The sequence below is a fragment of the Gopherus flavomarginatus genome, chromosome 2 (genome assembly GCF_025201925.1).
Source record: "Gopherus flavomarginatus isolate rGopFla2 chromosome 2, rGopFla2.mat.asm, whole genome shotgun sequence".
Classification (NCBI taxonomy): domain Eukaryota; kingdom Metazoa; phylum Chordata; order Testudines; family Testudinidae; genus Gopherus; species Gopherus flavomarginatus.
This window is the reverse complement of record NC_066618.1, coordinates 19,950,404-19,964,225: the sequence shown is the minus strand read 5'-3', so window position 1 is coordinate 19,964,225 and position 13,822 is coordinate 19,950,404. Positions and strand designations below refer to the sequence as shown.

The 13,822-nt window shown below is 44.0% G+C and overlaps 1 protein-coding gene across 7 annotated transcripts in view; it reads right to left on the bottom strand.

Annotated features, from left to right (window-relative positions):
• RBM33 (RNA binding motif protein 33) overlaps nt 1-7,536 on the bottom strand; it is a 163,242-nt gene extending 155,706 nt beyond the window's left edge. For 6 of the 7 annotated variants that reach the window (XM_050940397.1, XM_050940399.1, XM_050940400.1 and 3 more), the window contains exon 1: nt 7,292-7,536. In XM_050940397.1, the coding sequence (XP_050796354.1) occupies nt 7,292-7,316 (25 nt within the window). In that variant the 5' untranslated portion in view covers nt 7,317-7,536. The remainder of the gene's footprint in view (nt 1-7,291) is intronic. The other variant, XM_050940404.1, reaches the window with a different exon arrangement.
• Nucleotides 7,537-13,822: the final 6,286 nt, after the last annotated feature.

The following is a 13,822-nucleotide window of genomic DNA, read 5'->3' as shown; positions in this document are numbered from 1 at the left end:
ATTAAAAACAAAAACAAAACCAATTTATCTTACATCTAATAGGAGGTTTACAAACCAGATGTGCTGGTTTAGATTCTTAGAACTTTACATATTTTCACAGACAAATAGATACATACACATTTTCTTTTCCTTAACATTCCTTTACATTGCTTTGTTTTTACATAGCTGTATATATATTTGGATTATTTACAGGTATTCTTTTGGAAAAGGGCCCATTTTTCCTTCAGAATGGCTGCAAAGAAACCAAGAATTCTCTCTCTTTAACATGGTCCTTTTTAAATATTTTCACAAAGTTTAACTGCTTAATTCTCTCCAGCCTCTGTAGAGTTAACTTTTCACTCTTTCCTTAAATCACTTATCTCCCAAAATGACACCTTTATCACCTCAGATTTCACCATTTTAAGTATTGTTCCAGGGGTTCGTGCCTGCACTTACTGCTTTTTTTTTTACTCCTGACACTATGCCCTTAGGGCTTCCAACCTGTTTTTCAATTTCTTTATCTGTTGCTTGCCTGCTTGTCTGGGCCCGATCCTGCTTTTTTTTTTCTTCAATGAACCGTTTTAGTGTGATACTGTGGTCATTTCACAATTTTGAAAGAAATGTTTAAGGGTCCAGGAAGGGTGGGGGCTAGTTAAGGAGCCAACTCTCCTTGCTGAACTGGTAGTGGAACACGAAATAATCAGTTTTTGAGGCAGACAACAAAGATGAACAGAACAAGGGGCTTTTTGTCCTTTTTACAATGAGATGGGAGTATGAAGGGTGTTGGGATCGATCCGGGGTTTGAAGAACGGGGTAAAGGGGAGTGCTCGGTCAGGTGATGGGAGAGGAGGCTTTTAATAAAGCGTTTAACTTATTATTTGAATATTTGAGAGAGGTGAGTTTTGATTTTGTCCACCTACAATATGCCTCTTCCCCCCACTGCATGAAACAATTAACCTCTTCTTTAGCCAATTTAGTTTTAGGTTGGCCGAGTTTGTCTTTTAAGACATCCACTCGGTCTTTGTCCCAAGATCCTAACAGTGGCCACTGAGTTTTGGGATCCTCCTGAGTTAGCCTAGACCATTTTCACAGAAATTTACAGGAGTCCAGACCCATCCTAAAACACATAAAATGAGCCTGCGTTCATTTAAGGAACTGTCCCGACTTAGATGTCTGGTTACCCATACAGGAGGACTTCATACACTAATCGCACAAGAAGGAAATTCGGGTTCGTCAGAGCGATGCCTGGTGCAACACACAAAAGGAGCCCACAGGCTACTGCCTCAATCGCCCTTGCTTTCACACCAGGGATTTTACCCGAAGTGCGGTGCGGCTGCGATTGTGCAGATTCCACTCACTCAGACCACGGGGACAGGAACCCCTTGGTCGGCCGATCCCCGGATAGAGACGACATCCAGACTCAAACACTCCACAGGGAGGACGGATAGACACAGAGACAGGACAGTCCTCAGTCCGGACAAAACACAGAAATAATTACCTGACCAGATTCCTGATGTCAGATCCCGGGATCCCTACCAGAACAGAGTGGGAACCAACAGGTTCAATAGCGTAGACCTCACTGTGGTCGTGCGCCTTTCCGTTCTGGTGGAGGACCGCTCGGGCCAAATGTCCAGGTGCCGGCTGCCACGGTCATCCTACAAAAACAGTCAGGAATCACACGGCCCAGTGAAGACGGTTGCCATCTCGGTGGGGCCTCCAAATTGTGAAAATTAGATTCAGGACTCACAGTTTGTCAGACCACTCTGTTTTATTAGCACAGCGCTCTGTTAATAACATCCAGATAATGTGAACACCATGCAAGACACAAACTATCTTATTTACACAGATAAAAGGGCACAAACTGAACAAAGAGAGCAAAACTGTAAAATTTACCTGGCGCACAGCATGCATATCCTACTTCCTTACTAACTCTTATCAATCTAAGGATAATACTTCACCAATGGCCCTTAAATGGAGCAATTATTGCTTCCTTAATGTCTGCATTCCTGACACCTGGATTGCAGCATTTCAGCTCTTTTGCTTAAAGGTACAGACAGCATTTCTTTAATCCTTTCTATTTTTACAATACAATTCATTCTACTTTCACAATACCATTCTCCCTCACTCATACACACAATCACCAGACAGAAATAGCCAGCAAGCCTCCAACAGTATGGAAGTTGTAAGTTTTCAGTGTGGGATAAAAAACATTTTTTATTTCAACTGGACTTTTTAAATGAAATACATTGTTTTAAATAAACCTAATTAAAATTAAATTTGAAATCATGACAACCTACATTAAGGTCTAAATTTACTACAATTAACATCATTTAAATTAATTTCAAAAATAGTAAGCATACATGTTTGCTGCCAAGTTTAAAGAAAGTCAAACCACTGAACTGGTGGAAGTCACTAAGCACATGGAACCAATACCGGTTGAAGGGCTAAACCAGTTTTTGACAGCAGTAGCTCTTCTGCAGATGCAGAAACAATGTTTCCATTTCAGTTGAATCAACTAGTTCAGTTCAACTAGAGTTAAGAAACCAAATGGGAGGTGAAAAAGCAGGAAACCTTATTTTTCTTTTCCAACCTACAAATAAAAATTAAGTGTGAAAGGATGAGTTTTACTAGTTCTAAAATCTTGAAGAAAATGACCTCAAAACAAGCAGTACAATTCACTAACTAAAGATAAGACTGATAATACTTTGTTGACTATATCAGTTAGTTTTTAAGCACAACATGTTTTAATAAATCTTTTTTCTTATATATCCAGCACATTTCAGGTAGTTTTATTTAAAAAATAAACAATTTTAAGATGCTGCTTGTATTTTTAATTAAATTTCCATCCACATAGACCTTGAAAACCATAAGTAAAAAAAATCACCTAGTAAATAAGAATCATTTTCTAACATAATAAAAATGTAAAAATTAAGCATCTGAATAAAATGTAAGTTAAGCTATAAAACTGCTTAAATAAGTGTGTGTAGCTATAGCAGATCTTGCTGGTTAGCAAAAAGCAGCGCCAAATTTAATGCAGAGGCTATATTCAATTGCAACCATATTGTTTTAATACTTAATAATCAATGAGAACCAACCTTTCTTTAGGAAAATAACTAAAAAGTACAAATGCTAAACTAAATTTATAACCATGCTTTACCGTAAAGCATTTTCATTTAAATCAATCCACCCTTATGTTTCGTTTCATTTCAATGCTTCTCATTACTGCTGGTCAAAGTACAAGAATTTGATACCATGTAACGTCCCACTATTTTATTAAATCAAAAAAACTTTGTAAATTTCCTCCTTGTCCAAAAGACATATGTAAAAGTCAGGAGTAAAATTATATCCTACAATATAATCCAATGTTCAGTAGGCAAGAAGTATTTTCTTAATTGCTTCTATGTTTAGTTAACTGCTTCCTCAACAGGTATTTTAACAAACTAACCAAGCTGGCACTGTTTCTGGCAGGAAGTTTTTGTTAACATAGAGGGAAAGCTGAAAAACTCAATTACTGTACCATCTTTCCAGGCTAATTCAATGTGACTTTGCATCAGCTATTTCGACAACTGCTAGAGTCTAACCAGTACTGCTACTTTTTCAAAATCTGGAACCTCTGTTTTCAGATGGTGTAAACGTTTAGTATCTAGTGTGTTTGAGAAACATGGGCTGTTAAAACTGTTAAAGCTGAGATGGGAGAAGAAACAGCTAATCAGAATTACATGAATATATTTTCTTTAAGTTCCATTCTCTTTTACCTGGCAGGGCTTAGAAATTTGTGTGAATTAGTAGTTTTTCCAAACACTGGTCCTAGATCCATGATCAGCAAGAGAGCAGTGCATAATCCCTGAATATGTACCATTATTAATTAATATTCTTTGCTAATTGTTTGCCATAAACAACATCTTCTGTAGCAAATCATTAAGTAGACTGATAACAGCTATCCAAGACTTTAAAAAACAAAACAAAAAATGGAAAAGAATTTCAATAAATATCACATGCAGAACTGTACATAATTTGACATAGCTTATTTTGTCAAATTACAATTATATACAAATTATGGTCTGTATGTACTGAAGAGGCAAAAAGATCTGAAGAACACTCATTGAGGGCCAAATTGTGCAATCCTTATGCTTGTGTGAGCACCTACTCATTGAGATACTCCCAATGAAGTCATTTGCACTTTATGAATACTGTAATCGGAATGATAAGACTTTCAAGGACAGCTTTCCAAAGGTATGAAAAGAGTTGGTTTTAGCCATGAAAATGAAAACTATCTTCCACTAGTTCCTAAAAGTAGTAATGCCTTATTCGCACTGGTCCATGACTGGATACAACTAGTCCTGACCTCAGATCTGTGTAATTTTCAAAACTCTAACTCGGCCCATCTGACTGCACAAAAATGGAATCTCTCTCTAGGTTCTGCCTTTTATTGTCAAGAGAAATTAAGTTACAGTGAAGTGAGTCAAACAATTTCAACAGGACCTGTGAAGCGTTCAGAATTTGCAGTACAGCTCTGAACTGTGCAATGGCCAACCACAGGCAAAGATGAGAGGAAGGATGCTAGAGTACTAGTGGCAGAAATTATGTTTTCTCTCTCGTAGGTCCAACCCTTCTCTATTCAAAGTGCTCCAACTCTCATCAAAACCCTAACGGTCTACTATAACCCCTTCCTCCAGAGCATCCTTGAGACCTCACTTCCCTTCCAGTCAGCATAAAATGCACCTGGCTAAAGTTATCTGTCTCACTAGCTCTGACCATTTCATACTCCCTCTTTGCACTCCTTCGCTGGCTCCCTGCTTTTTCACTACATCAAGTTTCAACTTTTATCTTTACTTTCAAAGCCACAGCAACCAACATTGTCCTTCACTGGTTACCCAGCTAATAACACCAACCTGTTCATTTCTCCCACAACCATCTCCATGTCTCATTACTGTATAACCCCGTACACAGGAAGTGGCCACCCTATTCTAGACCACCCAGCCATTACTCTCCTCTCCTCATTCCTTAAACTCAATTCTGCGATGGGAACAAGAATTGGATCTACAACATTAATGCATATTTTTTTAAAAACTGACTAAGATGCACACATACCTAAATTGAGTAACAATATGACCTCATTGTTGTGTTCCTCACCACATCCCTGACCTACTGTTTACTACTGTGACTTGTTTAAAATTACATTGCAAACTCTTCAGAAAGGGATTACGTCTTTCTATTTGTACATTAAAGCATCTAGCACAGTTTCAGATGTTGGAATATTGAACAATATATTTAACCACCACCCTAACCAGGGGTTCACATCTACTAGCTACATTGAGACAGTCTTTATGTGCACTTTGTCTACACTACAATATTACATTGAGAGAACTATTTCAACGTGCAACACTTTTTTTTTTTTAAGTAATACATAGCCTATATTGTAAGCTCACTGAGACAAGGGCCACATCTTCCCAACCTCTGTTCATTACTGAACGCAATGCTGACACTGAACAAACATTTTTTGAACCACACTTAGCACAATGGGGTCCTGGTCCATGTTTGGCTCCTAGGCACTTCAGTAGGACAAATAATAATATAATTGTAGCTTGAAACAACATTTTGATCAGCTCCAGCTCCCTGATCTTGCCTGTCATGCACACGTTTTCACACAAAAGAATGCACATGCAGCTTGCAACAGTTTTTAAATACACCTAAAAATGACATATTTTTCCTTCCCACAAAATATCAAGTGTTTTTACAATGTGAATTTTAAAAACCTCAGTAACAGAACTCAAGTTTTCAGAGTTCATTTTCACATAACAAATGCACTAGTTTCTTTTATCTAGTCACCTCAAGGTTTTGAAAAAAACATACAAAACACTATTTGACAACATTTGATGCCCTCAAAGGTATTTACAATCAGTATACTTGTACCCATGTTGCTCGCATTCTGATCCTACCACAAAATCCTCCACACTTTTTCCAACTTTTAACAATTAAATATTGACAATCATTTTCTTTTAAGGGTTTGTCTTCACTAGGGACTGTAATTATGTTTATATTCTTTTTAACAATTGAGCTACGGTTACCATGACGTTACTTGACTTCTGTGTAGACAAGGATACCCATGTTCAGCACTATGACAGTTTCTTTGAGTAAATCTTGTTCCCAACTGGGTTTGCTCATAATTAGTGCAAATGATAATCATAACTTGCCATTGTTTCTACCAAAGGGGCAGCATCCTATCAGCTAACCCAACTGTAAAAAAACTGTTTAGAAGCATTTAAATACAAGTATATTTCCTAATGAAACTGATTCCCAAGAACTAGAGGGTAGGGAGAAGTTGAATACATTTTTACATTAAACTTTTCTGAAGAACTGATTAGATGTGACCCAGCATATCTTTTCCATCTTTAACTCTTAAAGATTGCATTTTGTAGATATGTAAAATATTGTTTGAGACATTTAGAATAGGACAAGAGAAAGCAATATGCTTTTTAATTTTATACTCATACAACTCAAGAAAGAATGGCCCAGTGGTTAAGAATTCTGGCATTGAAATCTTGGCTTTGTCACACATTTTCTATGTGACTATGAGCAAGTTAATCAATCTGCCTGTGCTTCAATTCTCCATTTGTATAATAGGGATAACTACCTCACAAGGTGTTTTTTAGGATAAGTTATTAATATTGGCCAAGTAGTCAGATACTCTGATTATAAATGTCACTGGAACAAAAGGCTTTGAATAAAGATACGAGATGAAAATAGACCTATTAGGTCCCGTCCAGTCCAAAGCTTCGGAAATCTGCCGTGTTAGTGGTGAGAAAGAAGCCTTTCCTGGCAAGAGAGAGCCAAAACCACAAACTATAGAAACTTTCATTTTGTAAAAGTGTACAGCCCTTACGAATGGAAAAAGATCTTTCTAAAAGTGAATCAGTGAGACCTTCAGGTTTCCCACACCAGCCCCCTGGCTGCTGCCCACAATTTCCCCAGGTATCACAAGAGCAACTGACGGGCCTGATCAGTTATTCGAAGCCTGTCGAGCAACCGCGAAACTGACCAGAACTGACTCAGTTTCGCTCCGCAGCGCTTCTGCTCGGGGAAGCTATGACCCCTAGCACAAGAAGCCAGACAGGAGACACCCCTCAGGAGACCCCCATCGACGCCACCTGCAGGCCCCCTTCAGCGCCGTAAGCCCCCCGCCCCCTGCTAGGTCCCATGGCCAGAGCTCTCGTCGGCTCCCCCGCAGTCCCCCCAGGCCCGCGCCATAACTCCTAGCGCCACCGCTGCCCACGCCCCCTCCCCAGACAGTCGCACCGCAGGTCTCAGCTACCTGCTCCTCCCAAGGCAGCAGCCATGGCGCCTCCTCCTGCGCGGGCGGCGGCCGCTCCTGGCGGTGTCTCCCGCAGCTGCAATGAGGGCTCAGAGTGGGGGGAAAGCCTCGGGCGCAGGCCCCGCTCGGCGCCAGGCTGCAGAGGGCGAGGATACTCCGCCCTCCCGCCGCCTGCTCCGCACCACCAGCCGCAAGGGAACAACAAACTAGCACAACATGGCGGCCGCCACTGACGGCTGGGGGTCGCGGCCGCACCGCATGATGGGATAGTGGAGGGCCAACCCTTCCCTCCAAGATCGGAAGGCAAGGAAAGGCCGCTGGTTGGCTGGCTGAGGAAGGCCTCACCGAGGCTGTCACGATAAGCGCATGCGCCACACTTGCCTCTACCGGAAATACAAAAAAGACTGAGACGCAATGCGCATGCGCCAAAAGTGATGGCCCCGATCTTGGTGACGTAAGCCTCAGTCTGCTGGAGAGGCGTGTATCTACAGCCGGGGATGCTGGAGACAGCGCTGCGGGTTTCGGCGCGCATGCGCATAAGGCTGCTGGCGCTGGGCTGGAGGAGAGGTGCTTCAGGGAGCTCGGTGGGCTGAAGTCGTGCTGCCTTGGGGCGTGCACACTGGCTTCGCTGGAGTGACGCGGCGCGGCGCTGCTCAGAGCGGAGGCAAACCCAGTCCCTAGGGGGTGCAGGGCCTAGGACAAGCGCACTTGCGCTGCCTGACGTAGAGAGCAGGGAGTGCTGCACCCATCTGCCAGGGCAGCCCAAGGGCCTCTGGTGGCGGGGCTGGGGTCATGTGCTGAAATCCGATCAGAGAATAATAGCAATGTAGGGCTGCAGGAGACCTCAGGAGACCAGCTCCCGCCCCCCGTGCTGAGGCGGGACTAACTCGAGAGCAGTGGTTTGCAAATCGAGGGTCGCGACCCAGTGCTGGGCCGTGGACTGTAAGGCACTGGGTCGTGGCAGCCCTGTCAGCACTGCTGACAGGCCATTAAAAGTCCCCTCGGTGCTGGCTGGCTAAGACAGGCTAGTCCCTACCTGCTCCCGCACTGCACTGTGCCCCGGAAATGGCCAGCAGCAGGTCTGGCTCCTAGGCAGGGCAGCCACAGTCTATGGGGCTCCACACACTGCCCCCACCCTGAGCACTGGTGCCACACTTCCATTGGTTGGTTCCTGGCCAATGGGAGCTGGGTGCCTGCTGGTGAGAGCTGTGTGGAGTCGTTTTCGAGTCTCTGCCTAGGAGCCAGACATGCTGCTGGCCGCCTCCAGGGTGCAGTGCGGTCCATGGCGCTAGGACAGGTGGGAAGCCTGCCTCTGCATCTCGGTTGCGCTGCTGACCGGAAGCCGCCAGAAGTAAGCCTGTGCCCCAAGCCCCAGCCCTGAGCCCCCTCTAAACCCAGAGCCCCGTCCTGCACACTTAACCCCTCATCTCCAGCCGCACCCCAGAATCAGGAACAGCTCCAGGCATCAGCACACCAAGCACGTGCCTGGGGCGGCAAGCCACGGGTGCTCTGCCGGTCGCCGCGAGGGCAGCAGGCAGGTTGCCTTTAGCGGCTTGCCTGCAGAAGGTCCGCTGGTCCCGCGGCTTCGGTGGACCTCCTGCAGGTGCGCCGCCGAATCCACGGGACCGGGGACCTCCTGCAGGCAAGCCGCCGAAGGTAGTCTGCCTACTGTGCTTGGGGCGGCAAAATACATAGAGCCACCCCTGCCCAGAATCTGCACCCCTAGCCCAGAGCCCTGACCCCCTCCTGCACTCCAACCCTCTGCCCCAGCCCAGAGTCCCATCCCACACCCTGAACCCCTCACACTCACACCCTAATCCTCTGCCCCAGCCCTGAGCCCCTCCCACACCCCAAACCCCTCATCCCTAGCTCCGTTGGGGTGTGGGCATCAACAATTTTCTTCAACTCGGTTGCCAGAAAAAAGTTTGAAAACCACTGCTTTAGATCATCCCTGTCAGATGTTTTTCCAGCCTCGTCTTAAAAGTCTTCAGTGGTCGAAAATACACAATCTCCCCTGGAAGCATGTGCAGTGCTTAACTATCCTTATAATTAGAAGTTTTTTCCTAATAGCTAACCTGGTTAAATGTCCCTTGCTGCAGATTACTTCTTGTCCTACCGTCAGTGGACATGGAAAACAATTGATCACCATCCTCATTATAACAGCCCTTGCCATGTAAAAACTATTATTAGGTCCCCTTCAGTCTTGTTTTCTCTAGACTAAATTTGCTCAGGTTTTTTGGCTTCCTCGTAAGTCAGGTTTTCTAAACCTTTTATCATTTTTGTTGCTCTCCTTTGAACTTGCTCCAGTTTGTCCACATCTTTCTGAAAGTGCGTAACCCGGCATTGGACACAGTACTCCAAGCTGAGGCCTGACCAGTGCCAAGTAGAGGTCAGTGCAGGCAAACAGATTTTGTGTCTGAGCTGATAATTTTATAATGCTTTCACAAATCTTTTTGAGCAGCTGTGCTAGTGTTTAGAAATGGAAAAAACCAACTAGATCATGCATCCCCCCCCTGCCTAGGGCTCAGATTGGGTGAAAAAAGATGGCAATACTCCTATAAGCTCCACCTGCAAGATAAATCCCACCCATTGAGTCACCAAAATAAGATGCTATTTACACAGTCAATTGTGCAGATGGCCTTCTTGAATTTAGCTCCTTCACTGTGGGACTTGAATATGCCCATGGGCCCAGCCAGAATTCTTGGGCTCAGCTCCTTGATTATAGAGGGGAAGAAGATGCATTTCCAAATGCCACCCACTGGTGACACCAAAGAGGGATCACTTGTGTTGACCACCACAGGGCATCTGAATAAGCTGCCACTGAGATGAATGGACAGTTCACACCTCTGAGGGCTACTGTGCCAGTCTCATCTCTGCATCAGTTACACTGAGGGTAGGTCTACATTAAAAACCTGTAGCACTTTAGTGAAGATACTACAATGCCAATGGGAAAGCTTCTCCCATCAGTATAGTTAGCTACTGCCTCTCGCAGAAGTGGAATATGTCAACAAGAGAAGCTCTCCCATCATCATAGACTATGTTGTCTACACTGGGGATTAGGTCAGTATAACTGTCGTTCAGGATGAATCAGGAGTGTGGATTTTTAACACCCCTGAGCAATGTAGTTATGTCAATGTAAATTTGTAAATTCAGCCGCCTCCTTGAGGTTTTCGTCTCAATCATAATGATTAGAGACTTACTTTTTGTCTCTTTCCTGGGACCCACCCAGACTTACAGCCAAAAATTAACTGCATTTTAACACACAGTCCTTCTGCAGGAACTGCCTGCTGGTACTTTAACACAACCCTTCAGATTGAATTTTACGGAGTCAGAAGGTACAATCCTGACCCCACTGAAATCAATGCTAAAACTTCTGTTGACTTCAGTGGGGCCAGGACTTCCCCCAGTACATCTTGGTGTCAGCCTTCCTTTTGTGTAGATGCTTTGCAACACAAAAGAAAACTCATTGAGGTTTCCCTTCAAACAGGAGAGTGAATTAAACCTGCCTATGCTCCTTAAGGAAAGGTTTGATGATTGCATCAATGAACCCCAATGAAAAGCCATTACAAGATACAAGTTTGCCCATGCTTCTAATAATTTTACAGATTTTCGCTGAACCTCTTCTATTTCTCAGATGGAAAATTGTGTTAATTGAAAACAGCATTCAAAGTGACACAGCATTAATGTATAAATTGACATTTATAGTATTTTCTTTATTGTTTTCTTTTTCTACGAGTTTGATTGCTTTTAATGACCAGCACTGTATATTAAACATTTTCATTGGGTTATACTATATCAGACATATAGAGGGTTAAACAAACATGTTATATTAAACTGATATCACACTTGGGGCTAAGTTTTTCATCCTGCTTTGGGCACTTGATACTATTCTGATGGTACAAAGAGGGCATTTCTTGAAGGTTTCCAAACCCCAGATGCACTAGGGCATGCATCCCACAAGTGGGACAATGCTTAGGCAACAAAAGCAAAAGACAAAAGTCAATCTGTGCACTGATGACTGGCATATTGGTTGTTGCTGACCTTGAGCCGAGTTAAAAGATATACACACATATAAGACAGCCATTATCTTTAATGACATTTCCCAGAGTGATAAGTGCAGAAAAAGGAACAGAAAGAAGATTAAAGGAAACAGGCAGAGGATTTAACATAAATATGAAAAGCAAAACAAAACAATTCTGCAATGAAATCTGAAATAACCATGTTGTGCAGTAGCTGAACTGTATGTCTGCTTGTTTTATCACTGTAGTCTTCATCCTGTTTACCACCCCATTATTGTTGGTTGTTAACCCACTTGTTGCATCTCATTTCAGTGTTAAGCTCTTCAGGGCAACAACTTTCTAATGTGACCCAGATCCACTAACTCATACACCTGAGCGGAGCCCTGCTCGCACATGGAGCCCCACTGAATTCAGTGGAGTTTTGCACTGGCATAGAGAAATGTGCCCCCACATATAAGCTCGTGGCTCAGCACCTGGTACAAAGGGGCTGCAGTCACGATGGGGCCTGTAAACACTACTGCAGTGCAAATAATAAATAGCAATAATTAATTCTGCTTTAATTTATGCTGTGTATTTCTTAAATTTCAATAAAATAAATACTAGGCCAAATGCTTCCCTAGTGGAACTCTGTTGGCTTCACTAGAATTACATCAGGGATTAATTTGGTCCATTGTGGTTTTCTGGCATAAATTACCAACTGTTGATGTTCTGCCCTTTAAAATTTGGAAGGCATGTAGAGAAAAGCTTGCCAAATATGCAGGAGTTGTGGGCACTGGGGTCCTACAGGGACCAGAGAATGCATATATAGGAGTGTAATTTACCAGGAAGATCTAGCATTGAAATCCAAAGGCTAGACCTTTGGCCGTAAGTTAGCTCCCTTTGCATCACACTAGCAGCACAAAGTATATTTAAAACTATCCTAAATTGAGAGCTGGGGCTTCCCAGGCTTTATGCTACCCACTCCCCTGTTCTGTGCAGGGGTTGTGTGAGGGCGGGCCTGAAGTGTGGAGTGGAAATGATGATGGCCCAATCATGCTGAGCTCCAGAGAATTCAGGCCTGCAGAATGTTCCCTAGGGGGACCATTCTAGCTGACACAAGTTGGAGCAGCCTTGTGGCTGCTCTCATTACACCAATGGGCAATTTTGGTCCTTGGGCAGATGGAAAGGTGGCTTACAACTAGGCACTGTTGAGAATGTAGCTCCAGCATCTAACTGCTATGTGATAACCTGTCTATCATGGGCCCTGACCTTCTTCCATTGACATTAGTTGTGGTCAGGGATTGTCTTAATCTGCTTTTAATGTACCATTCTAACCCCATTGTCAGCACTAATCACATACATTTTAAAGCTCCCATCGCCTTCTGTGGGACTGAAATCCAACACTCAGTGCTTATACTACACTGATCACCCTGGTAACAAGCACTAAGTATGTTGATGTCCTACTCCTAGCAGACAGAGGTCTGTGTTACAGAACCACTCCAGCAGGTGGTCTCAGGGACTCTCTAACAGTCTACATTTCCCCAGCGCGGGGTGGGAGCTGCAGGCATTACAGGGCCTCTACTTTGTATTTCGCCTCACCCACTGCTAGAACAGAATCTAGATTTATTGGCCTAAAGAGCATGCAGCAGGATCTGTCCGTTTGGTCAGGCTTCTGCCTACTGGGATTGGGAGGACATGAGTTCAGAATTAGTATGGGATAGGGTTTGAGCCTGATCTTGTATCCTGCTGGAATTTAGTGACTGAACGGAGGTAAGGAGCTGTAGGACTAGAACCTGGGATGTTTAATATTCCCACATTGCCACTGGAAGGCCAGGCAGAGCTACTGCCAGGGAACACTGTGGAGACTGGGTGCCGCAGGCAGTACCACCCAGAAGGTCCAGAGTGACAATATGTGGCACTGGTAAGCTAAGTGCCAGCTCTCGCCAAGGCCATAGGCATTAGCTAAGAACTGACAAACACAGCAGGAAACCAAACCAGCTCATGTGTATGTTAGTTTTGTTCAAAACAGATATTAGTCTGATAAGAATGTATTTAGAGTTTAGGCTGTATGGAATGCTTGTAAATTGCTACATGCATTACTCTCACTTCTAATGTCAGTATTCCAGGCTATAAGGAAATATGTAAGTTTTGCTCTACAACTTTGAAAATGTTTGCTCTGAACTTGTGAACCCAGGCATGGCCATTAAGAAATGTCACAATACAAACGATTGGTAAATGGCCCGATTGGTAAATAGCCCTGTAGTGGGGTCGTCACCTGCTCCCAGCCTGAAAGGATTAAAAGCCAGCCCTTGGAGAGGGCTGGGTCTGGACCCTTAGGTGGGGCTGACTGGGAGGCAGCCACAGCAGTGGCCATGCCCCAAACAGACTCAGCTGGCCCCATAGAAGCCAGGAGCAGACACACAGTCTTCCCTAGCTCTAGAGGGAGACGTGCCTGGCTGCTGGGGAGCTAGAGAAGGTACCTGGAGTGGAGCAGGGCTGGGGGAAGGTCAGAAGAGCTGGGGAGCTCCAGACC